The 24775-nt window shown below is 35.7% G+C and overlaps 3 protein-coding genes across 5 annotated transcripts; 1 reads left to right on the top strand and 2 right to left on the bottom strand.

The window, feature by feature from the left end:
- Positions 2460–3436, top strand: LOC109829872 (uncharacterized mitochondrial protein AtMg00810-like). Its single transcript, XM_020396950.1, has 2 exons — positions 2460–2531; positions 3188–3436. Exons 1-2 carry the CDS (start codon positions 2460–2462, stop codon positions 3434–3436), a joined length of 321 nt encoding a protein of 106 aa, XP_020252539.1.
- On the bottom strand, positions 5077–10401 carry LOC109847377 (jasmonic acid-amido synthetase JAR1-like). Of its 3 annotated transcripts, none has more exons than XM_020416610.1 (5): positions 9984–10401; positions 7326–7652; positions 7138–7239; positions 6102–6922; positions 5077–5808 (listed from the first exon to the last, which is right to left on the bottom strand). In XM_020416610.1, exons 2-5 carry the CDS (start codon positions 7604–7606, stop codon positions 5267–5269), a joined length of 1746 nt encoding a protein of 581 aa, XP_020272199.1. In that variant the 5' UTR covers positions 7607–7652; positions 9984–10401; the 3' UTR covers positions 5077–5266. The 3 variants fall into 3 exon arrangements, with proteins under 3 accessions (XP_020272199.1, XP_020272210.1, XP_020272204.1); XM_020416621.1 differs by lacking the exon at positions 9984–10401 and adding an exon at positions 9785–9838; XM_020416615.1 differs by lacking the exon at positions 9984–10401 and adding an exon at positions 9429–9641.
- On the bottom strand, positions 13700–16255 carry LOC109847394 (jasmonic acid-amido synthetase JAR1-like). Its single transcript, XM_020416629.1, has 4 exons — positions 15910–16255; positions 15729–15830; positions 14499–15274; positions 13700–14380 (listed from the first exon to the last, which is right to left on the bottom strand). The coding sequence occupies exons 1-4, from the start codon at positions 16197–16199 to the stop codon at positions 13842–13844; spliced, it is 1707 nt and encodes a 568-aa protein (XP_020272218.1). The 5' UTR covers positions 16200–16255; the 3' UTR covers positions 13700–13841.

Raw genomic sequence — 24775 nt, forward strand, 5'->3', positions numbered from 1 at the left:
TTCAACCCCTTCCTAAATATTCAACTATGGTTGATCAATTACTTCATCAGCCTTAATTTCTGACTTTGGCCTCAGTTATGGGAGCTCTCACTGCTTATGAGACCCGACAATAGACAACGCAACTCAATTTATCAACAAACATTCCTACCTTTTCACTCGAGATTGTTTTGTCTGTACCTGTCACTGCTCCTGTTATGAGTCATACTTCTCCACAGGCTCCCTCTCCACAGGCTCAATCTAAGCTCTCTTGCAAACATTGCAAGAAGGAAGGACACCTCATTGAGACATGCTTCAAGATTCATCCTGAGTTACGTTCCTCAGGTACTAGTCGTGGTCAACGGTCCCCTCAGTCTCAACCCTCTCGTACACCAGGATTGCTGACCAATACTATAGCTTCTACTACTTCAGACTCTACTATTTAAGCTATTGAAAGTCTTCGTCGTCAACTTGATGCTTTTTAGCATATCACCTCTACATCCACCGCATAACTCTCTGGTATGCATTTTGCTGGTTCTTCAACTAATCCTTCGGTCTCTAGTATGAATGATCTCTGGATTTTTGACTCTGACTGTTCCTTTCATATGACTTGTAATACCTCACTTTTATCATCTGTCTTCACTTTATCTTCTCTTCCTTCTATCTACACAACCACTGGACAACCACTGTCCATCACTCAGTATGGCTCTATTACCCCCACAAAATGATCCATCTGGACATCTAACACTTGGTCCTGTTTATGTGGCTTCTCAGCTGTGCTTGAATTTAATTTCTATTAGCTCTTTTTGTATGAATAGCATGCTTGTCTCATTTTCTTCTGATACTTGTATTGTGTAGGATCCACGGACGGGCAAGACGGTTGGGGCGGGTCGTAGGAGGTACAAGCTGTATTTTCTGAAATATCTTCACATTCTAGAGTTCATTCGCCTACGTTCTCTTGTTGCTTCTGTTTGTTCATCAAAACCCTCTACCTCGCTTCCTGCTAATTTGTGGCATAGACGACTTGGTCATGTGTCTAATAAAAGACTGAAGAGTCTTATTCAGTCTGGAGTACTTGATCATGTATCATCTAGTTCTAGTATTGAGTCATGTACTGGTTACAAATTACCTAAATTCATTGCTTTACCATTTAAAATAAGTACATCCGTATCCACTTCCTTATTTGATTTAGTACATTTTGATATTTGGGGGCCAGCTCCTTTGTTTTCCTCATCTTGCTACTTATATTATGTTAGTTTTATCAATGATTTCTCTTGTTTTACATGGATTTACCTACTTACGAATCATTTTGATGTACTTACTGCTATGATTTTTACTCAATGACAATCTCGTATTAAAGTTTTCCGTTCTGATTGTGCCAAATAGTACATATCCTCTACCATACACTCTATCATGTCCTCTCATGTGACTATCTTTTAACAGTCATTTCTCTACACTCATGAGCAAAATGGTGTTGCTGAATGCAAACATCGTCGTATCCTCGATACCGCTCGATTCATGCTTATTTCTTACTATGTTCCTCGTAGTTTCTGGGCTAAGGACATTCTCATCGCGACTCATACCATTAATATCACTCCATCTAGCTCTCTTTCTGGTGCTACTCCTTATAGTCGTGTTTATACTCATCTCCCTGTTATGATCTAGTCTGTATTTTTGGTTGTCGATGTTTTGTTCTTCTGCTATCTCACGAACGTGATAAATTATCTCTCAGAGTTGTTTCTTTTGTCTATTTAGGAATTATTTCGGAACATTGAGGTTATCGTTGTTATGATCCCGTAACTCCTCGAGTTTATATATCTCGTCATGTTCAGTTCGAAGAGGATTCTCTATATTATTCTGTTTCTGATGACTTTAATTTCCTCCACTCTACTGATCATGCTTCCCCGTCAGTTGCATCACCCACTTCTTCACCTCACTTTTCTTTTCGAGATCTCCCTAACATCTCTCCATCTCCTTCTGTTGACTCTTCCCCACCCGAGCATTCTCTTACACCATCTGATCCCTATCCCGTGGACACAACTCTCACTCCAGAACATACTGTTGATCTTCACACACCTGCGCCAACATCTCCCTCATCTGAGGTTCCTCTTGCTCTTCATCGAGGCAAACGCCCACATATTATGCATGCCCGGTATGCTTCGATTAATTCTTATTCACCTATCTTTCATAACTTTCTTACTTTCATTTATACTACCATTAAGCCAAAGTCTTTTCAAGAGGTAGTTTAAATTTCAGAGTGGCAACAGGCTATGGCTGAGGAATTTTAAACCTTTCAACAAACTCATACCCGGGATGTTGTTCCATGTCCTCCTGAGATCTCTCTTGTTAGCAGTAAATGGGTTTATAAGGTAAAGTTTCATCCTGATGACACCATTGAATGTCGAAAAGCTCGTTTAGTGACTCGAGGTTTTACTCAGCAATAAGGTATTGATTATGAGGAGACATTTAATCCTGTTATTCAGATGCCCACCTTTCGTACTTTACTTGTGGTTGTTGCTGCTGCTGTTCATCGTTGGTCTTTATACCAGATGGATGTTAAAAATACTTTTCTTCATGGATCTTTAGCTTAGACAGTATATATGCAACCGCCTCCAGGATCTAATATTCCTCCAGGACATGTATGACTCCTTCGCCGTGCTATTTATGGTTTCAAGCAGGCACCCCACGCTTGGTTTGAGTATTTTCGCGATGTCATACTCAAGACGTGCTTTATGGAAAGTCATTAAGATGCTTCTCTATTTGTTCGTACTACATCGCGTGGCAGAGTTTTATTACTCATCTCAATAGATGATATGATCATTACAGGTGATGATGTAGCTGGTATATAGTGCACAAAATTTTAGTTGCAACAACAGTTCCACATGAAGGATCTTGGATCTTTTCGGTATTTTCTTGGTCTAAAATTTTCCCAAGACCCGCGGGGTGTACTACTGTCTCAACAGAAGTATCTCTCGGATAATCTAGATCGAGCTGAGCTAACTGACGATGTAACTATCGATACTCTACTCCAACAAAATATCAAACTTTGCTCTACTGATGATGAACCTCTATCTGATCCTACCCGATATCGACATCTTGTTGGCCAGTTGATCTATCTGTGCATCTCTCGACAAATATCTCTCATATTGTTGGCATTGTCAGTCAATTTGTTAGTGGCCCACATTCTGTTCACTATGTTGTCTTAATACAGATTCTTCGGTATCTCCGGGGTACTAGCACTCGCTCTCTTCTGTTTTCTGTTGCATCCAAATTAGCTCTTTGTGCATATTCTAATGCTGATTGGGCTGGTGATCCTACTACCAGGAAGTCTGCCACAAGTTATTGTATATTTCTTGGTGATTTCCTTATTTCTTGGCGGAGTAAGAAACAAGATGTTATTGCTCTTTCCAGTACCGATGTAAAGTATCGTGCAATGTCCACAACATCTATAGATTATTAATCTTCGTCGCCTTCTCAGTGATTTCGATATTTATGTTACAACTCCTACTCCTCTCTACTGTGATAATAAGAGTGTCATCCAGATTGCTAATAAACCAGTATTTCATGAGAGGACCAAACATATTGAGATCGATGCTCATTTTATCTGTCAATAAGTTATCAATGACAAGACAATTCTACTTCCTCATGTCTCATCCGCTGACGAGCTTGCAGATTTTTTTCACAAAGGCCTTACCTGTTCATTGGTTCCAGTTTTTTGTACGCAAACTCACTTTGTTTGATCCGAAATGAGTTTGGAGGGAGGGGGGGAGGAGGCCGTTGATAATAGTGTATTGTAGTGGGTTTTAGTCCCACATTGGTTGTGAGAACACACATCTCCCTCCTCTACTTGTATAAATATATGTGCACACTCAATATTCAACTCAAGGGAAATTTACCCAAGACTCTCTCTCTCTTCCTCTACTTGTATAAATATATGTGCACACTTAATATTCAACTCAAGGGAAATTTACCCAAGACACTCTCTCTCTCTCTCTTAATTTAACAAAGAATTAAGACAAAACTATAAGTGGGAGGATTCTTCGCAACATGCAAATGTCTCAAAAATGTGACTAGATACTCTTTCCTACTGACTTCATCTAATTTTTATTATTAGTGTAGGCATCTGTCCTTGTCTCATTCAAATCAAATCATACAAACGCATCACATTGCCCACCTCCCTTAAGCTACAAAATACAGATGAAGGATCCAACTAACATCACCAATCTTCATTCATTTACACATTTATGGAGAAAATGGACACGAAGAATGCAGAGAAAGGAGAAGAAGAGGAAGAGCATCATAATATGTCAATATGGGATTGTGGGAGTCCTCTATATGATTCCTTTGAACTTGCATCACTTTGTCATCACCTCGATCGCCATTTGATGATTCTGCCCTTCACTGTTGCCAAGGATTCCGATGAGTTCAGTGGGAAGACGAAGATAGTGGTTTCGTCGTCAGGAGGAGGAAGAGGTAAGAAAGAGGTGATAGAGAAGAAGAGCAAGGTTGGATTGAAAGAGATATATAGAGCAATTATTGCATTCTTGAGAAAATATAAATAGTTTCGTATCTTTTTATTTTTCTTCATAATTCCCTTCCAAATTCTTCTATTAAGTTATTTATGTTGATGTAATTATCTTGGTGTTGGTGTCCTATTGTTAGTAATTCAGCAAGCCAATATATTTCTTATATTTTTATAGATTTAGTTGCAGGAATGAAGTTTCATAATTTAAGAAGGAGGGATAACTGGTGGAAATTTGTACTACTAAGCATCTAAATCATTCTATGTTATATTCGAAAAATTTAAACAAAGAAATTGATGTAGATCATAGTTAAGCGAACATCATTATACAAGTATCAAATCTGCGAAGGCAAGGATTTCTTTGGAGTCATGATACCACTGTATTTTTTTTTTAAATTCCCACTTGTCACAATGATACAATTATCTGTTACATTTGTCGTCTGTAGTAAATATTGTCAAAATTGTACGATTATTTGGATTCTCTTACTGCAGAGGGGTTTCCTTGATAATTGATCAATGATGGCATCTGCACTTTTTCAGGACAATAATGGCTCATTGAATCTAAAATTTCCTTTGCTTTCAACAGATAGGTACATATATAAGCAGAAGATTAGATCCACAATTTTCTTTTTGCATACTCTTACAACAACAATATGCCACAATACAGATATCGACATAAGACCCTTACTGAGATCAAGCCCCAAAAAACTTCTGATTTCTAATTTCAATCATAACTGAAAGTCCTGGGAAAAAAAGTACCACTATCCTTTAACCATATGCGGTGCTAAAGTAGCTCCTGACAACATTTCTGCACAAAATCTTCAATAACTTGTCATTCGAGGAGCCTACACAACGAGGCATCTTGAACTGGCTCATCGTAGTCCCAATATCAGCATAGTACTCCAGAATCTTATGGAAGGTTCCCCTGCAAACCACCCGTAACTCAAGAGGCCCTACTATATTATTCCTCCTTGACAACACATAGGCTCTTTCCACAAATGCAAGGTCCAAACAACTGCTGCAACTATTCAAAACATCCTCACTAGCATCACTGCTCAACTCCAAGAAGATGACATAGTGACCAGGGTCAGAGGATGAGTCAGCATGGGTTGTGAAATCAACTATCTCAAGCTTGTGTAGAGCTAAGAGACGGGAGGCCTCATTTATTGCCATTTGTATGTCATTCTCTGTGTTTTTGTCAATGTTGATGCTTAGAAGATTGTTTCTTCTGCATATAAACTGTAGCTCGGGTGTTGAGTTGTGGAAACTCACAACCTTGACGATATCGCCCAGTTTGTATCGATATAAACCTGCAGTTTGAAGGGAAGATGATGCTGAGCTGTGACATAAATAATTTTCAAAGTTGATTTATTCTATTACTCAATATATTTCGGACTTCACCTAATTGGAAATTGTCTACAAGAGCTCATCATGGAAACGAAGTAGAAATCATCAAAAAAAGTGTAAAACCTTGATTTAAGGTGGATCATTCAGCTCATTTCACTTTTATCAGTCATAATGAAATATAAAGCATATACAAGATTTAACAAAATTCCTACATAATCATTTACTTGAAAGTTAGACACCAGAAAATTGACTTCACCTGCAAAATTGGTGATGATAACTTCATACAAACAACCAATCTCAACTTCTGTCAGCCCAACAGGGTCCAGTTCTCTATGAAATTTAGAGTCGACATTATCCAATTCCTGCTCATTGCGATTCTCCCTACGAGGAAGGAATTCAAAATAACTGATATTAGGAAAAACCGCATAGGCCACAGACTCCAGTTTTAATCTTGGATTCACATTAGCACCAATCCATCCTTCCGAAGCCCCATAATAAGCACTCAGCACTGGCAGACTTCCAGCATAACGTTGCAATTTCCTTGCGTAAGGCTCCATTGATCCCGTCATAATTCCATACACATACTTTGCATTAGGCCAGAGCTCTGGAATCATATTGCACCAATTGCTTAAACTCATGCATTTCCTATATATTGTATCAGCCAAATTTCGATTAGGAGTCAAAATTTTAGAAACAGCTTCTCTGAGTGAAGGAATTGTAATTTTATTTGAGAGAATCCCTTCTCTGATATCGGCACAGATTTCTTCCCAAACCTGTTCAAATGTTCTCAATGCATGAACAATGCTGAAGGCAAATGCAGAAGAAATTATCTGCACCTCTTGGGAGTAAATTAACCCGCACAAGAGATGACAGTACACTGACTGGTTGTAGTCTACACAGAAAATGACTTCGTCTGGGCTACAGCATTGAGAATGGATGTCCTGCATTGTGTTCTTGAACTGTCGGCTTCGGTATATGTTAGTTGTGCCTGTCGTTGCAATTAGACCCCCTTTAGTTATGGATTGTTTGCTTGCGTATATGAATTGTAGAGCTTTTCCATCATTCACGGGGTATTCTCTGTGGAATTGATCTTAGTTGAGTTCATCAGAAATATACTGACATGCAATTTTTATCTGGAACTTTAAGCTGGTAGGTAATAGCATATGCTTCACAATGAATATCAAGCCAAGAGAGTTAGAAGAGTATTCTTAAAGGTGCAGTAGCATAAATTCTTATGAACATTAATTTCATAATATGTTTTTTCCTCAGAAATGATTTCATAATGAATTTACCTATTTATGAAAGCAAACGATGTGCGATAGATCTGCATCGTGGACCGCAACATTTCCTCGTTGAAGGGAATAAGCTTCGATTTTCCATGTGTCGTACCAGAACTACAGCAAATATGCAAGCTTTCAAAACTTATGAGAGGCCAATAAAAGTTAGATTTAATAAAAATATTGAAGATAAATTTTAGTACCTCAAGGACAATGCTGTAACCGGCCTCCCTGTTAGAATTGGTGAATCATCACCGTCCACGATTCTCTGTAAATAAGGTTCCAGATCCTCATGAGTGACAAGAGGAATACAGGCTTTAAAGCTTTCAGGATCAGTTCTCCCTCTGAGGCCTGAAGCCTGTAGGTATTCTGCTTGGCCATTTTGTTCGAGAATCTTTTGAAGTGTTTCTCTCTGAACAATGTCAGCATTGGTAGTCATTGTCTCAAATTCTTCTATCTCTAGCTCCACAGATTTTGAATTCATTCTGGGGTTGCAAATAACTGTTCAGCTGATACTACAGCAACTGAGCCTAAAAATAATTGAAAATTCATAAGCAAAGTAGTTATTAAGTGGCTCATGGTGTAGTCTTAAAGGGAAATTTGAATAAAGGGTTGATCATGGTTCTCAAAAGCAATGTTTGAAAAAGCTTTTTTGAAACTCGCTTCACAACTTTTTGAAGGGCCAATATTTCAAAACTCAAGAGTGAAGCCATTTATCCCTTGAAGCTTATGTCTCACCGCTTAAAGCATAACGAAGTGCGTGTTTTGCGCTTCATAAAGAGCTTTTCTTTTGAAGCGCACACTTTAGACAAGATAGGAGGATATAAAAGGATTTTTGACTAACATTAAAACGCCCTCATGTATTATCAACATGAACATGTGAGTGTAAATAAAATATATATGTTATGCATGCAGCTTAGTTCATTATGATTCATTTCTATACTTCACACATTTAATTCTTATTTACGAATCAGAAGAAGAATGTATATATTTGTAAATTATTACAACACTATATATTATATGTTCATATTTTTACAAATTTAAAATTAAAATACTTAAACTCATGAAGCATACGCCTCACGCTTTAAAGCTTACACCTCGCTTCATCAAAGGGTCTAGCGCTACACCTCGCACTTCTGCTTTTTGAAGCATTGCTCAAAAGGGCACAACATAGTAAGAGGGAAATACTTCTGCTGGTTGAGGGTAAACAAACATAGTTTAATGTTTTTGAGATGAAGAAATAGTCCAATTAATGTCATAGGACTGAAACCCGGCCCATATATTCATCAACTACATGTTATACAAGAGGATATTGTGTGTATGTGTGTGTGTATCTGCGCTAGGTATCTGGACTAGAAATTTAACTTAAAATATTGCAGTATGAATCAAAGAGGACTAACAAATATATGGTACGTACAAATAACTTAATCATAAACATGATTCCACAATGCATTTAATCTCAATCAAGACACTATCAACCATATAGAAAACTATTTCCAGAAAGTTATTATCTAAATGAAAATAATACCAAATTGAGACCATACTTCAAAGTTCAGAAACTAAATTTTTTTCTTTCTTCAAGTAGGCAAGCAATAGAGGTTCATTTAGTGGGGACTAAAAAGCTTCTGAACGCACCTTGCTATTAGAAGATTGGAGTGCTTTGCCTCTGAAGCACTCCTGGTGCTTATATAACTATAACTGACCAATCAAAACGAGCACAAAACATAGTGTGATTGTTTTGAATTAATAATGTGGGAAAGTCCAGGGTAGGCTCACTAAGCACTGAAATTCCTTGTACAATGCATGCTTGGATTCTCTAAAAAAAGTGGTGCCTCCACCTCTACTGATTCTTCTTCATCTTTAACCTCCAACAAAACCCGCAAGCATTGGCAGTTTAGGCTCGTATTCCCATGCCTGTCAACTTCAATATGGACCTCGAGGGGTAAGAAAAAAAAACCCAGCAATGGAGGGTCCTACCCTGGTGCATACTGACCTGCCTCACAAAGTAACATATGGAGTTGTATATAGAATCTGAACCTAACCCATTTTCTTTTATTCCCAACACGATCTCTTTCTCGTTTCCTTATGCTCATCAATATCATAATCACCACCTTTTATTTCAGCACACCACCACTATATTTTTCTTCCAACATAACATAGAAGGGGTTTTATTTAAGGGCTTTTGAAGAAGAAATATAGTTAAGGGATATTTTTGCTTAAAAAGAAGATGAGATAATTTGAAAGTAATTAGATAATTGACAGAAAAGAATTCAAGGCAGTAGTGTTAGTGGCATAGGCGAGCTCACCCTCTAAAAACTAGTTGTTTGAGGGATGGAATCCAAATCTCTGGTAAACCCGTTGACTCCCCAAGTAGTAATTAAATGTGAAACTAAATGCACTCAAATATACTACGGAACTTATGCAGTCTTGACGCTCACACCGACTGGATTTGCAGTAGTGTAGTCCTGACCAAACACTGCAAACCCGATGACACCCCTCCGGCATTGCACCAGACTAGTCCTAGACGAAGACAGCAATGTCTCATCAGCATTTAAGTTGCTCATTCTCAACTAAAAAACTAGCATTTGCTACGATACAATGTGTTAGAGACCTAGAAAATGGCGCTCCAAAAAGCTAGTTATTAGAGGGGAAAATTTCAAACCTCTAAATAAACCGATGTCTACTCATTTAGTCAATGTAGAAGTAAATGAACCCCGATGTTTGAGGAAGTCATGGGATCTAGCATGACAAAGTACTTAGACCTACACCTGTAAAGAGTTTTAAGTACATAAAAGTTATAGGATATTCCGCAAAATGAACAATAAGATATGAGGATTTTCCTTAATTGGAGAAAGGAGTACCTTAAAATCTCTCCACGATGGAAAATGGATCCTTGATTGTTAGCAGCCTCAACGATCCTCGAACCATGAACATTAATTTTGCATAACGAACTCGAAATAGTACGCACATTGTACCTTTTTTTATTGATAATTCCCTTTCTTTAACCAATTCCACTTGGTGATATTTGAACCAATCCCGTCTTATTTGTAAGCATTCTCGTCTTGCAACCTTGGATAGTTAGACTTGGTTGAGGCATTTCCACAAACAGCTGGTGTCCTGTACGGCTTTTTTTGTTGCTTGAAGTGAAGGCCGGAACAGTGCAAGCTTGTCATTTCTTGCGAGATGATGACGACTTGTCATAGGTTGGCACATGATTAATTGTCACGTACTTGGAACTTTTGAGCAAGAAGATGAGCTAGCAAAATGGGGTGTCTTATCTCTAAGTTCTATTCATCTGAACTTGATCTGTTTGGTCCTTAATTGTATATATACATTAAATTTGAATTTTTTTTAATTATAAGTAACATTGTAAATGTTATTAAAAAATTCCAAAAAATTACTAAGTATCTGAAAATAAGAGAGAGGGGAGAGGGCGTGAGGATAATTTTTTTTTGTTATATATGAAGGATTGGCAGAAATAAAGACAAATGATATCCACTGGAATAGCATAACATACTATGACATAAATGTGAAAAACAAACTTGAAATTTTTGTCTCTTGGGTAAAATTTTATTTTACAAGAAATATTTTATTTAACCTTTCTAATGCTAAATCTATATTCCAATATTTTACACATATAATCACCCTTAGTTGTAAAATTCAATTCATTATCTTAAAGTATAAAATAAATTGAATTGTCTTTTTTAGATTTTAATAAGACAAAATAAAGATGTGTCTTTTGGTTAGGGGTGGTAAACGATCGAATCGAATCGAATACTAAGGTATTCGTATTTGTATTTGTTTAACATTATCCAATTCGAATGCGGACTCTAATATTCATATATCTAGTTTTTCGAATTCGAACTCGAATACTTGGTATTTGATAAATATTCATGAATATTCACAAATACTTATTGTATATTAGAGTATATTTATTCTGCTAAAAATTTTTATTTTCAAATAATATTAAAATTCATAAATAAAATGTATTCCGTTTTAATATATGATGTATATATATTTAAATTAAAATTTTAATTAGAAAATAGATTTAAAATTATTTAAGACTTAAAATCAGTATATAAAAGTTAAGTAGAAATGGTAAGTGAATTAAAAATATGACATCATATGTGCAATAATACAAATAATAAGCTGTGATTAAATTTTAAACGAATATTTAATAGACAAACGAATCGAATATACATACGGTTAAATTCTATTCGTTAGTAAACTCGAATACTAAAAAATATTTGTTTAGTGGTAAATGAACTACCTAATCGAATATGATCGAATAGTTATTCGAACAATTATCGAACTATTTGTTAATTATTTGGTTCATTTCCACAATAAGCTAGCAAGATTCATGCAGCTTATTTAATTTAGAGTTAAGTTAACAAATTTCAAGTTGGAGGGGCATATCTATCTATACTACTATAAAAAGAGGATTGTGGTGTTAAAACTATTAATTTTCTTTTTTACCCTCTCAATTTTTCATAAAGTCTAACTATGTCATTGTTTCTAATTAATCTTTCATTAAATAAATATAACCTTTTATTAATTATGTACCTCCTCACCTTTCTATATATTATAAGTATCAATAATTTTTTAACTATTAATTGTTTAAAAATAATATAATAATATAATTTAAAAAATAAGTACACACAATCATAAGTAGTAACCAATTAAATTATTATAATATTTTTTATGAATTATAAATAATAGTATAAATAGAATAATATATTACTAAAGACTATTAAGAATTACACTATAATTCAATGAGCAATAAAATAAATAGAATAAAAAATTATATCATTAATAGCATAATCACATAAAGTATGAATTACATATTTATTTAGTATTATATAATTAAATAAACTAAATAAATAATTTAAAATTATTTTTATAGTATTTTCTCAAAGATTATTACATGATACTCGATAATCTATACTTGGTAATAATTGAAACCTAACTTTTATATAAAAAGTATTTAATATTAATAATAGTACTATTAGTTGTTAATGATAGTATAATAAAAATTTATAAGACATTTATAGTACTAAATTATTTAAGAGCATAATTAAAAAATTAAGTTAGATAAATATTTTATAGTAAGTAGATAGTATAATTATTTTAATAGTATTACTTAAACTAAGAATTATAATATTAAATAAGATAAATTACAATAAACCCTCATGAACGTTTAGCATTTTGCAGTAAATTGACCCTATGAACTTTCAAAATCACGCAAAACTCCTATTAACTTTTGTAGAAAGTCCTCAATATCTTTTAGATAAATTACACCAAACCCCATTAATATCTTTTAAAATGCCTTTTTGAGCCATTTACCAATTCTAATTTATAGGGGTTATGTGCAAATTTCAAAAAGTTATCGGGGCTTTCTTTGAAACAGAAAAGTCATTTGGAGTTTAGTGTGATTTTGAAAATTCATAGGGGCTGAAAAGTTCATAAGGGTTAAGTGTAATTTACCGTATTAAATAATTATAATGAGAGTAACTATTGTAATATGTCATATATATTAAATGTAATTATCTGGGGAACATCAGGAAAAAGCTAGCAAGATTACTGCAGCTTATTTAATTTAGAGTTAAGTTAACAAATTTCAAGTTGGAGGGACATATATATGAGAACTTATAGAATTGACAGTTTTATTTAAGAACAATTTTAGATTTCGATGGCTTATTTAAAAAAATGTTAGCACAGAACGATCATTATAAGAAAAACATTCAACTGCAATAACTACACAATAATAATCCATTCATACATTTCTTTGTTGGCAATATTATGATGCAATTATATTAATTAACATTCAATAAAAAATTTAAAACTTAAAATATGTACGTTCACGTGCAGCGCACGTACAATATACTAGTTATCATAAAAGTGTATTGGATGTTAAAACATTATCTTCCAAAAATGGCATTCAAAATGCATATATGCATTCATAAACACGTACATCCATGTATAAAATGCATACATAAATAATATCCCTTCAAGTTAAACACATACCATAGTATAACTATTCTTTACAATTAAATCAGAAGTAATAATTAAGTTAACTATGTAAAAGTTCAGATTAGTAAGTGTATGATGTTTGCTCTTATATGTTCTCTCTTATGAAAATATTTTTTTCCTCAATTTTAATTTTACTTTTAGGCTTTATCAAAATGAAGCACCAATAAAATTTCAAATAATCCACTGCCGCGGCGACTCTGTCGCTGATCCGGAAAGGGATGAACCAACGGAAGAGTTCAAAAGCGTTGGATATCACATGTAACTTCGTCCAGTTCATGATATAATTTGTCAGTATGACGATTCTGTGCTCTCTATCTTCTCTCTCTTCTCAATTCTCTGTCTCAATAAGAGTGACACTAGGGGCACACCTCTAACCACACCCTCTCTCTCATTTGCTACAGTATACCGGGCCCCACATGTGATTTTAAAATTTTAAAATCTCATGTGGAGCATGGTGCACTGTAGCAAATAAGAGAGAGGGTGTGGTTGGAGTTGTGGTTGGGGGTGTGCCCCTATCATTTTCCCATAACTTAAGACAAGCAATCCCTTCACCAATACGCTTTCACATTTCAAAAAGTACCAACAACATGCTTCAACCCTCAATCCTAGCTAATTCATTACATTTACGAACACAACCATATATAACAACATTAAACAAACACAATTAATTAATACAACGACACCCCTCATCAATATGCGGTACTAAAACAACCCCTGACAACATTACCACACAATATCTCCAACACTTCGCCATTAGACTCTCTCACGCATCTTGGCATCTTAAACTGGCTCACGGTTGCGCCCTTCCCAAAATAATGCTCCATAATCCTCTCAAAAGTTCCTCTTTTGACTACTCTAAGCTCTAACGGCCCGATTCCATGGGCCTTCCTTGAGCCCACGTAGCCCACATCCACAAAAGCCGCGTCCAAACAGTCGCAGCAGTCGTTCAATGTTTCTTGCTCGACATCGCTGCTCAGTTCTAAAAAGATCACGTAGTGCCCAGGCTCTGAAGATAAATCAATGTAGCTTGTGAAATCAACTACTTCGATTTTTTCTGATGATAGGAGTTGGGAGCATTTTTCGACTGCAGCTTGCAGATCTTTTTCGGTGTTTTTGTCGATGTTTATGGTTAACAGTAGGTTTTTTCTGCATACGAACTGGAGCTCTGGTGTCGAGTTGTGGAAACCTGTGACCTTAACGATGTCTCCGAGTTTGTATCGATATAAGCCTGAAATTTGACAGTGTGTGTTATTGGTGCATACATTTTTCCTTGTTCTTTTTTTCTTTTTGAACAAAACATGGTGAAAATTCTAAGAATCGTTATGTAAATTAAGATGAGAAATTACCTGCAGAGCTAGTGATCACAACTTCATACTCCTTCCCAATCTCCACTTCGGTGAGCCCAACAGTCTCCTCGTTTTCTCCAATAACAGGTATGAACTCAAAATAACTGATATTGGGAAACACTGCATAAGCCACCGACTCAATTTCCCTCCTAGGATTAACATTAGCAGCAATCCATCCTTCTGAAGCCCCGTAATATGCACTCAAAAGCGGTAAATTTTTTGCATAATGCCTCAATTTCCTAACATATGGCTCCATTGATCCTGTCATGATCCCGTATACATATTTCGCATTTGGCCACAGCTCAGGAATCAACCCATACCAATTACTTAAACCTGCACATTTTTGCTCAATGGTATCAGCCAATTCAGGATTTGGGTGTAATATTTTCGAAACCGATAGACGAACAGATTGATCAGTGATTTTATCAGACAGAACCCCGTATCTGATATTTTCGCAGAGTTCTTCCCAAATTTGCTCGAAGGTTCGAAATGCGTGCACTATACTGTGAGCAAATGCAGAAGCTATGTATTGTACATCGTTGGAGTAGATAAGACCGCATAACAAGTGACAATATAATGCTTGATCGAAGTCTGGGCTAAAGATAACTTCTTCAGGACTGCAACATTGAGATTGGATTTCTTTCATCGTGCTTTTGAATTGTTTGCTTTTGTATATGTTTGTTGTGCCTGTCGTGGCTATGAGGCCTCCTTTTGTTTTGATTTGTTTGCTGCTGTAGATGAATTGGAGAGCTTTTCCTTCTCCGATTGGGTATTCTCTGCACACGGTTCAGTTTTGGTGAGACTGCAGATTTTGCTAACACTATTAATAAGTTACCAGTTTACAGGTTCAGACTGAATATTCTTTTCATTCCCAACGCTGGAAACGGCATCCTAGAAAAACATTGGAACACCGAATCCATGGTTAAAAAAAAAACTGAAATTATTTTCACGATTCCGTAGTTAAAATCAGAAAAAGTGTTTAGATTATAATTGTCGAAATAAGAAGCAGTAAACATATATATCGCTCTAAGAGAACTTGTTCGGAAACAATTAAGAGAGCTCTTAACAGAACAAAATGAGGAAGGGAAAAAAAGAACCATGTAGCGGACACAAAAGTTCGAGAAAGTCTACAAAAATTGTTGCAGTAGCAATGAACTTCATAACAAAAGTGGGGTTTTTATACCTCACTTTGCCGAAGCTAATGTAACCTGGATTCATCGATTTATTTACCTATTTATGAAAGCAAACGATGTTCGGTAAATCTGCATTGAGGACTGTAACATTTCGTCGTTGAATATCAGAAACTTGGACCTCCCATTAGTAGTACCAGAACTGCACGTAACCAGCACAAATGCTTAATATCACCATTTTCACGCATATACAAAACTAAACAGCAACATAAAACAAATACCTCAATGATAAAGCAGTGACGGGTTTCTCAGTGAGAATCTTTGAAGTATCGCCATCGACAATTCTCTGAAAATAAGGCTCTAAGTCTGCGTGAGTAACGAGAGGGACGCAAGACTTGAAGCTTTCAGGATCAGTTCTTCCGTTTAAATCGAAATTTCTCAAGTACTCAACTTCGCCATTTTGTTCGAGAATTTTTCTCAGTGTTTCTCTCTGAACCTGAGCTGCATTTTTTGTCACTTCCTCGAATTCTTCGACCACTTTGTCGAGGTTGAAGACCCTCGTCTTTCCCATGACTAATTTCTGATCAAGAGAACTTAAAGAAAGAATCCTTTTTCCCCCCTTCTTTTTTTTTTTTTTTTTTTTTTTTTTTTTTTTTTGCCCCTTTTTTTTTTTTTTTTTTTTTTTTTTGAATTTTAGTTGAAGGGATTGGAGGGAGTTGAAGATATATATAGAGCGTTGTAGGAGGCAACAGTATGTTTCGTGTGGAGACATGCCGACTTCAGCTGAGTGACGTGGGTTATAGAACACCATTCACCGTCCGCTTGACCATGACTCGGAACCAAAAGGGAAAACTGGTCGGCCTATGATAAGATGTTAAGGTATCGTTTGGCAAAGGGTTAGGTGAGGGGGTTAACGAGAATTAACCCCTTCTTAACCCGTCAAACAAAAAAAATCTATAAAAAAATTAAAGTGAGTTAACCATCCATAATTTGTCAAATATAAAAAATATAGAAGGGTTAAGTTAACCCCTCTAGAGGGATTAAAATGAGTTAAGCCATCAAAATGAGGGGTTTACTAATACTCCTATTTAGAAGGAGTAAGAGTTAACCCTTCTAATTATAAAAAAAATAGTCAAAATCATTGTTATTCCCAAACACTAAAACTGATCATAATGGCTAAAATAAAACTTATTTAACGGGTTAATAATTTAGTCATTCGAATGGGCTAAGTATATTAATCATTTTCTTTAACCCATCTTCCTTAACCCTTTGCCAAACGGGGCCTAAGAGTATAAAATTATAGCCCTTAGTCATCGATCTCCACAACTTCTTACTTTTAGTTTGGGGACAAATTCCTGGGACGATTTTTAGACCCCTGGATTTTTGACATTATTTTCACCCGAATTTCTACCATTATTTTCACGAAAAATATCCTAAACTTTTGATGAAGTTCCAGAAAACCCTTGTTATTATGTATGGGGGTACGTCGAAAAATATACAAAGATTTTGAAGGCTTTCGTGGTAAACCCTGAAGGTTAGGGACTTCGGGGGTTTACATATATAACATTTATAAAGCCTAGGAGGTTTTATCTCAAATTTATGGGTCAAACTTAGGGGATTGTATGAAATTTTAACCAATTTGATTCTTTCATGGTTACACTAACGCTGTTTTGTTTAAGAGACCATAAAAATCCATAAAATGATCATTTATGACTGAGAATATATAAATTGAGCGTTGCTACAGGGATCTAAAATATGAGACCATTGAAGGGGACATGTGAGATGTGTGAGTGGGACCCAGCCATGTGCGTGAAACAATTCACGCCCACAATTCACGCGGCAGAGCTAAGTCCTGAGTCCAGCGGACAAAAAAAAAAAAGAAAAAAGGATGCGGTTTCGTTTTGTTTCCTGGTCAATCACTGGCCCACCCGTTTGTTCTTTGCATAATATAGACCTGGTTAATTGACCTAGGTTGGCGTGCAATTGAGGGGTGCAAGGTGGCTTGGCTGCGGGAAAAGTGCAAGGCAGTTTTGGTTTTTTGTGCGGCTGCGGAACAAAAGCGAGAAGCAGAGGAAAAGTTTGCAGCGGCGGCTGCAGAAGAAAAACACAGAATTCAAGAGGAGTTTTTTGTGTGCAGGTTTTTGTGCTTTTGTAGAGAGATATTGTGAGGGATCTGAGAGTTTGTTTGAGGGTTTAGGTTGTGAGTAATTGTAAACCCTAGTTGTAATCTCTCCCTCTAATAGTAAATCTCCTCCCTCCTTGCCCCGTGGACGTAGGCAATTTGTCGAACCACGTAAAATTGGTTGTATCGCTTTTGTGTGATTTGTAATAGCTTTTAGGATCCCTCGACAGGTCAGTCCTAGAACTGATGAGAGGAAGAGCTGATATCTCACTTTGTTGAGATATTTGTTTCAGATTCTTATTTTCTTGGTGAGACGGGAATTCTTATTGCGATCTGACTTTCTTGTTGTGCTGCCGAAGTGCTGTCGAAATTTTCGCTGCGCGCAACAAGATGTGCCCCTCCTATTACATAATGAGTTGGCATGACCAGCTCATTATGCAATAGGGAATGGACATCTCACATGCCCCTTCTCTTGATCTCATATTTTGGGTCCTCGAAACATTTTTCATATAAATTCTACACGAGCATCAAGGTAGGACCCCAACCATTTAGTGATGCGTGGTCCATGGATCGACAAAAGTCTGTCCACGTTCATAATAAAGGGCATGTCAAGACGAAAGTATAATAATGCCCAAATTATTCGGCAACTCCGTACGTTTCACGAGTTAGAAAACGATCAGAGCCCACGTGCTAAAATACACGTGTTATTATTCCGCACGTATATGCACCAGAGAAGGAGAGATGCGTATGCATACTGTCGGTGAAAGAAATATTAATGTTTCTCTGGCGATATTATCTAATTAATTTGTAGACTTACAACTAGGACTGCAATTAGGTTTTCCATAATAATTAACAGTGCGAGTAACATTCACTGCAATGGCAATTGTTGTAAAGTTATCAGATGCAGATGCTACAACATTTGATCAAAATTAAAAAAACAATTCGTATGTGTTCTTTCGGAATGTCATGTTTTAGAACTTTTGTTGGGAGTGGATTGTGAGTGGAATTACAATTTATTTCTATTTATTTTTGAAAAGTTACAGCTGCAATTGACGTTCATACACGTATAAATTGTTGCGTGCAAACGATTTTTTTCTTTAATTTCCAATTTGTATCGCAATTACAATTGTACATACTAAAATAAACTGCTATAACTGGTCTAAAATATGTCATTTTCATGCAACTACATCTACTAAAATAGGTTCTATCACATAATCCTCTAGAGCAATGCGTAAGGGATTTTTTCCCTGCATATGGTATCTTTAATCACTTATGTTCTGGTAAAATACCATATTCAACATTAAATTTCCAAATTTATTTACCTACTATAGAAATTGTGAGCTTGCAAGCATAATGCTAGTTGAATCCTCTTCATTTGCCCTTCTTTGATTGTCAATTCAATCTATTTATGGACATCAAATGCGTTCGTCCTTTGTTTTGTCTTTTCTTCTTTTTCCTTCGATTCTTTTCCCATCTCTTGTCAATTTAGGGAAAGGGATCATGCCATCATGGTAAACATTAGTCGTCCACAAAGTTTGCGGTGATGACGAAAGACACCCAAAAATTTTCCTCACCTTATCTCTCTAGCTATAATAGCAATTCATGCCTTTATACTCATTTTCTTGGGGAAAAGAAAAATACTCTAGAGGAACCTTTGGGGGGGGGAGGGGGCTAAGACACAAAATATGCATATGAAGTTTACATTTTTGAGAAGTTTAAATTGCAGATAAGTAACCTCCTCTTCCTCATGAAGTAAGAGGTGCTAAGTGTTAATTGATACATAACAACAATAACCAAGTCTTTATCCCAAATGTTTGGGGTCGGCTACATGAATCCTATTTTTCCATTCTATTCTACTATCGGTCATCTCCTCTGTTAAGTTAGTCTTAATCATATCCTTCTTAATTGCTTCTAATCAAGTCATTCTATGTCTACCTCTAAATCTCCTAGCCTCAATAACTCTAATATTATCGCTTTTCTTAATCGGTGCACTAAGGGGTCTCTGTTGTACATGATTAAATCATCTTAATCTATTCTCTCTTATTTTATCCTCAATAGGTGCAATCTCTAATTTACTACGGATGTATTCATTTCTTATCTCTCTTTTAATGTATACCCACAAGACCGTCGCAACATTCTTATTTCCGCTATACTTATTTTTTGAACATGTTGTTTTTTAATTGCTCAACACTCTGATCCATAAAGCATAGTTGATCTTATAACCGTCCTATAGAATTTTTTCTTTAGTTTTATTGGTATTCCACGATCATATAAAACTACCAAAGCACTCTTCCATTTCAACCATTTTGATTCGATGCACAACATTATCCTCTATCTCACCATCATGCCTAATGATTGATCCTAAATAGCGAAAATGATTAATTTTAGGTATTTTTTGACTATTAATATGTACCATAGACTCTCTTCATTTCCTAATTTTGCTAAAAATGCACTCCATATATTCTGTTTTTGTTCTACTAATTCTAAACTTTTTAGATTCAAGAGTTTGTTTTTATCTTTCTACTTTAGAAATAATGTCTATTATAGTTTTATCAACTAATACTATATTATCAGTAAATAACATACACCATGAGATTTCATCCTAAATGTGCTTAGTAAGTGTTCGCGGGGAAAGTTGGTGTTTTCTTCATTATCGATTCCATTGCACTCAGTTAACAACTTTATGTCCGTTTGTTAAATCGGCGTCGAGCTGTGCTAAGGGACCTATAGGCAATTTTATACGCCTACAGTAAGTTGGTTCACAACTAATGCAAAAGATAAGGACTTAAAGCTCACCCTTGATGTAAACCTATGGTAATAGGAAATGGTTTAGTCTCTCCTTCATTAGTTCTTACTCTAATTGTTACTCTATTATACATATCTTTAATTATATTAATATATATACTAGATACACGTTTCTTTTCTAACACCCACTATATTACTTCTCTAGGCACTCTATCATAAGCTTTTTCTAGATCGATAAAAACCATATGTAGATTCTTTCTCTTCTCTCTATATCTCTCCATCAACTGTCTCAAAATATATATATAGGTTTCATTGTTAACCTCCTAGGCATAAAACTAAATTAATTTTTAGATATATTTATCTCTTTTCTTAGTCTTTGCTCAATTACCCTATCTCAAAGTTTCATAGTATGACTCATGAGTTTTGTACCTCGATAAATAGAACAAATTTGTATATCTCCTTTATTCTTATATATCGATATTAAAGTACTAATTCTCTATTCATCTGGCATTCTTTTCATCTCGATAGTCTTATTAAATAGTTTAGTTAACCATTCTAAATCGATATCTTCAAGATATTTCCAAACTTTAACAGGGATATCGTATGGTCCTACGGCTCTTTCACTTTTCATTTTCTGTAGAGCATGTTTAACCTCGCTAATCCTAATATTTTAACAATATCTATAGTTCCTATCATTCACTATATGGTCAAAGTCTCTATTTTGCTCACTTGTTTGGTTATCATTAAATAATTAATAAAAGTAACTCCTCCACCTCTCTTTTATGTTCCTGTTGGTTACTAGAACTCTTTGATCCTCACTTTTAACACACCTAATATTACCTAAATCTCTACTCTTCCTTTTTCTAATCTTAGCAAGCTTATATATATATATATATATAGATTTTTAACTTCTTATAAAAAATTTCATAAACCATATATTTATTCTCACTAAGCGCTCTTTTTTCTTCTTTTCTCACTAGTTTATATTTATCTAAGTTTTTCCTACTCCTACACTTTTATCACTCTTTATAGAAAGTTTTTTTCTCTAATAACATTTTGTACACTCTCATTCCACTACCAACTCTCCTTACCGTCTAATCTATAATATTTAGGTTCTCCTAGTATATTTTTAGCCACACTATTTCACATAATATTAGTCTCATTATCTATATTCTATATATCTTTTTTCATTATCTTATCTTTAAAATGTATTAAATTCTCTCCTTTTAAATCTTACTATTTAGTTTTTAGTCTCTTGTTCACGTTATTTTTTCTACTCTACTTCTTAATAAATATGTCTAAGACCATCAATTTATGTTGTGTACTTAAACCCTCTCCTAATATAACTTTACAATCTTTGCATATTAATCTACCGGTATTCTAGTAAGAAAAAACTCTATTTGACTATTATTAAAATCACTTTTAAAGGTTATTAGGAGTTCATCCATTTTTCTAAAAAGTGTATTTGATGTAATTAAATCATACAATATTACAAACTCTAAAATTGATTTATCCATATCGTTCTTATCTCCATACCTGAAACCTCTATGTATCCTCTCATATTCGTTATTATCCTTACAAACAATGCCCATTAAAATCCTCTCCTATAAATAATTTCTCCCTAAATGGGATCTCTTGTACTAATTCATCTAATCTATCCTAAAATTCCCTTTTAGCACTCTTGGATAAGCCTATTTGTGATACGTAAGTACTAATAAGTTTAATAACCTCTACACCTAAGATAACTTTTATAAGGGTAAAATGACCAGATTGGTATATTTTGTAGACCCTCGGTGATAAATTGGTATTTTTTTTAACAAATTGGTATATTATGTAGACTTCGACGCTAAATACCCCTTAAATTTGGTCGGAGTTACTGTTCCGACCAGTGCTGACGAGATTTCTTACATATAACCCTCTCATTAAAACCCTATCATGCCCCTAACCCCCTCCTCCTCCTCCCCCTCTCTCTCCTCCTCCTCATCCTCTTCAACCTCCCCCTCTCCCTCCTCCTCATCATCCTCTTCCTCATCCTCTTCAACCTCTCCTTCTCCCTCCTCCTCCTCCTCTTCAACAAAATGGAGTGTAAAGATTCAGTATCGTGGAATGCACAAATACATAGATTCTTGAGTTTAGAGGAGTATGAGCTCGGCCTGAGATTGTTCATCGAGGATAGGGCTTCAAATTTTGAACCCAACGTTTCATGCTTGATCCTTGTTATTCAAGCTTGCTGGAAACTGGAAGCCATTGATGAAGGACAAAACCAACATGAGTTTATTACAAAGTGGGTTTTCAATTGTAGCCTCAGTGCAGAACTCTTTGCTCAGCATGTATGTGAAATTTGTGAACTTGAATTATACACAGAAGTTGTTTGACGAAATCTGTGAACGAGATGTGATATCTTGGAGCTCATTGACGAGCGGAAACACGCGATGCGGTAATGCCACCAATGCTTTGTGATTGTTTCGATCGATGCATGTTGAGCTTGGTAACAAGATGGATGGGCTTGCGGCGGTTTGCGTTCTTCAAGCATGTGAAAATGCTGGAGATATCGACAATGGGAGGTCCATACATACTTATTTGATCCGTAAAGGATTTGAAGAGGATGTGTTTGTTAAGAATTCTTCAAGCATGAATTTTCTGCAAAAACATTCAAATCTATACATGGGTTTTGTTGGGTTTGTTGAATGGCATGATTTCTTGCACAGTTTCTGATAATTCTCAAGAAATTTCAGAAAATAAGAGGGATTAAGGGGGAAAGAAGAAGAAGAAATGGGTGCAGTTTGTTGGGTTTGTCCCCTGATAATTTGGAGAAGTTCCCTTGTTATGATTTCAACGACGGTCATTTGTTGATGAATGTTGGATTTGAGAGGAGACTGTTGTTGATGATGATCATGATGACGACAATTTGTTGAAGAGGAGGAGGAGAATGGAGATGGGGAGGTTGAAGAGGAGGAGGAGGAGGAAGAAGAAGAAGAAGAGGATGAGGAGGAGGAGGGAGAGGGGGAGGAGGAGGGGGTTAGGAGCATGATGAAGTTTTAATAATGGGATTTTATGTAAGAAATCCCGTCAGCACTAGCCGGAAGAGTAACTCCGGCCAAATTTAAGGGGTATTTGACGCCGGAGTCTACATAATATACTAATTTGTCAAAAGATAAAAAAAAATATACCAATCTGTCACCGAGGGTCTACAAAATATATCAATCTGGTCATTTTGCCATTTTATAATCATTATTCTATCTTAACTTTTATAAGTATTATTCTATCTCCAACTCTTCTGACCTCTACAACACTTTTTTTTATTATATTATCTATAAGAACTCTCATTCCTTCCTATTCTTATCTTTTCCCGTATACCAAATTTTATATCTGGTCTTTTTAATATCTCTAGATTTTTCACATATCCATTTAGTTTCTTGTAAATAATTATATTTATCTTTCTTCTAAGCATGACATCCACTAATCAGGGCCGACTAAAGGCATAGGCCACTAAGGCATATGCCTAGGGCGCCTCGCATCTTCTTTACTTGGGTCCCCTTAAAAAAGTATTAATAATACTGAAAGCTATTAAAATACTTACCCTATACGTCACGTGATATAGCGCCCTTGTATATATTCGCACTACTTCTTAGTAGTTTGATGGCACTTGCGAAAAAGAGAAATTACTATATGGTCGACACCCTACGGCTCCCACCCCTAAGGACGCGGCCCTACCGAATGCGACACAGGCTTATTGTGTTTATATTCTTTTTTTATGTCGCGCGTCCAATTGAAATATAGATCTACACGTTTCAAACCCAAAACACACAAATTTTGTGGGGTGAAACGCCCCCCCATGTGATAGATTGTCTACCGCTTTATTCCACCAGTCCGCTTGGGCAATATTTAACAACGGTTTCGGAATAGAGATAGACTTTTCATGGCACGGCCAACAATAGGTAAAACAGCAACGGGTTCACCCCAAAAATTGGTGTGGTTTGGCTTTAGAATATGTAGAATCAAGTTAATGGAACGAAGGCCGGCATCATCACAGAGAAAAAAAAAATTTGAATGAAAATAAACCATGTGACTCTAGGCCGCGTCCTTAGGGCGTGAAGAGCCCTAGGGTGTCACATCTAGATTCCACTTTTCGCCATACTATCATATGAGGGGAAAGGTAGTAAGCTATACAAATCTAAACAGAAATTGACGTATAAGTTTCACTCTATACTCTTATATCTTGTTCTAGGCCAGCCCCGCTATACCGTTTATATTTATGAGATATATAAGTAGGGTCGCCT

The sequence above is a fragment of the Asparagus officinalis genome, chromosome 1 (genome assembly GCF_001876935.1).
Source record: "Asparagus officinalis chromosome 1, Aspof.V1, whole genome shotgun sequence".
NCBI lineage: Eukaryota > Viridiplantae > Streptophyta > Magnoliopsida > Asparagales > Asparagaceae > Asparagus > Asparagus officinalis.